This window comes from Momordica charantia (assembly GCF_013281855.1).
Source record: "Momordica charantia cultivar OHB3-1 chromosome 1 unlocalized genomic scaffold, Mcharantia_2.0 BLBB01000001.1, whole genome shotgun sequence".
In the NCBI taxonomy this organism is placed as follows: domain Eukaryota; kingdom Viridiplantae; phylum Streptophyta; class Magnoliopsida; order Cucurbitales; family Cucurbitaceae; genus Momordica; species Momordica charantia.
The window spans coordinates 20,081,764-20,083,796 of NW_028275157.1; the positions used below are offsets into that span (position 1 = coordinate 20,081,764).

The 2,033-nt window shown below is 42.3% G+C and overlaps 1 protein-coding gene across 1 annotated transcript; it reads left to right on the plus strand.

The window, feature by feature from the left end:
- The first annotated feature begins 430 nt into the window (after positions 1 to 430).
- On the plus strand, positions 431 to 1,639 carry HB24 (homeobox protein 24). The gene has a single exon (XM_088124602.1). It carries the CDS (start codon positions 431 to 433, stop codon positions 1,415 to 1,417), a length of 987 nt encoding a protein of 328 aa, XP_087980728.1. The 3' UTR covers positions 1,418 to 1,639.
- Positions 1,640 to 2,033: the final 394 nt, after the last annotated feature.

Consider the following 2,033-nt stretch of genomic DNA (forward strand, 5'->3'; position numbering starts at 1 on the left):
TTACTGCATATTTCTTCATATTCCACGCCCCCAATTAATCAAGGTAAGATTTTGATACCAGAAGCTGGTAGGTCCCTCTCTTTCTCTCTCTCTCTCTTTCACTAGATTTTGATATTCAAACATTATGCTCTAATAGATGTTGGAAATTTATCCTCTTTAGCCTTCCCGTCCCCAGTAATCCATTTATTTCCTGTTACCCAACAGTTCGTAGCACTTGTGAGTGATGGAGGCTGCAAAGAAAACACCAGAAATTAGCCCTACTAGCTAATTAAGATCATGATAAAGAGAGCTTAGGGTTGATAAGTCATGGAAGATCCTAATGAATCTGTCTATTGGAAATAGAAGGGTAGTGATGTGGAAGGTTTAGGTTTTTGTAACCAAAAGTAGCCTAGCTAAGATTTAATTAATTACCTTTTGAAGATCAGATATAATGGCGATGAGAGGTGAAGATGAGGATATAGGAACTCCTTCCCCTTTGTGTTATAATGCATCATCAAATAGGGAATCTTCAACCAAACTTCCTAATTCTGATCCACATCTAACAACTGCTGATAGAAGAAGAGATCACACAGTCCCCCAGCTTCATTTCCCTCATCACCAGAATCAAAACCATCACAAATTGAGTCTGCATCATTATTTACACAAACACACAAGAGACCATCCTGAACCAACCCCAGATCTACTCCAGACCTCCGCTACTGCCTCACCATCTGCAGTTACTCAGCCAATTGCTATCAGCAGACCGATATCTAAAGCCCCACTTGGAGCAGTTGCAAGTGATAACAGTGTTCCTTCATTGGTTCGGTACCAAGAATGTTTGAAGAACCACGCAGCAAGTACTGGAGGCCATGTCCTTGATGGCTGTGGCGAGTTCATGCCCGGTGGAGAAGATGGAACACCCGAGGCCTTGAAGTGCGCAGCCTGTGAATGCCATCGGAACTTTCACCGGAAGGAGACGAAAGACGAGCACACGACGCATGCTTTACCCAGTGGCTTTTTCATCTCCAACTCCATCAGAAACAATAGCCATGTCACGGATAGGACACCCATTCCACTCTCCCATCATCATCAATTGCCTGCAGTTCCAATTTCATCAATGATGATGGCATTTGGGGGAAGCAATGGAGCACCGGACGAGTCTTCCAGTGAAGATCTGACCATGTATCACCAGTGTAACAATGGATCCCGGGACCTGTTCAGTCAGCAGCCACAACTTATGAAGAAACGATTCCGGACAAAGTTCACCCAGGGACAGAAGGACAAGATGGTAGAGTTTGCTGAGAAATTGGGGTGGAAGATACAGAAACATGATGAACTGGAAGTGCAACAGTTCTGCGCTGAGGTTGGCGTAAGGAGGCAAGTTTTCAAGGTTTGGATGCACAACAACAAGCAAGCCATGAAGAAGAAACAAATGTAAGAACGTATTAAAAAGTTTTTCCTTTTCTACCTCAAACCCATTTCGTGAAATAATGCATCATCAATGTTGACTAAGTTCTGAGAAGATAGATTTACCTAGTCATTAGAGCAAGTGCGTGTGCACGGCCCAATATTATTGGGCACTGAAAGAAAGAGTGAGGGAGCCAATATTCAATCTTCAGTTCTTGAATGAATATGTATCTCATACCACTTTGGCGTGTTACCTGAGTGTTTTAAGCACTAATATTATCAAAAGCAACCCAGCACGTGGACTCTCCTTCCCAAATCGAAGCCAATAAAACTCTTAACAGGAGAAAAGTGAAAGGGATGGCCGGCATTAAAGATTGGTCCTAAGTTCATTGTACAAGAATCACGGTAGACTGTTGGATTCACAGCCATCACTATTGCGATTCTTCCGTAGGATTTCTGTGGCTAGAGTGTGGATAGACTGATGTTGTTGTTGTTGTGTTTTTTTTTTTTTTGTTTCTTTTTGTCATTATCTACAATCTTATTTAACCACGAGAAAAGTGGTGGAGGAGAGGTGAAAAACCCTCATCAAAGAAGCTCTCATTTCGTTGGAAACCTACAATTCAAGAAGTACACTATATGAGAGTGTC

Bases quoted from the DNA above. Each gene is read 5' to 3' on its own strand.
- HB24 (XM_088124602.1), top strand. From the start codon at position 431: ATGGCGATGAGAGGTGAAGATGAGGATATAGGAACTCCTTCCCCTTTG.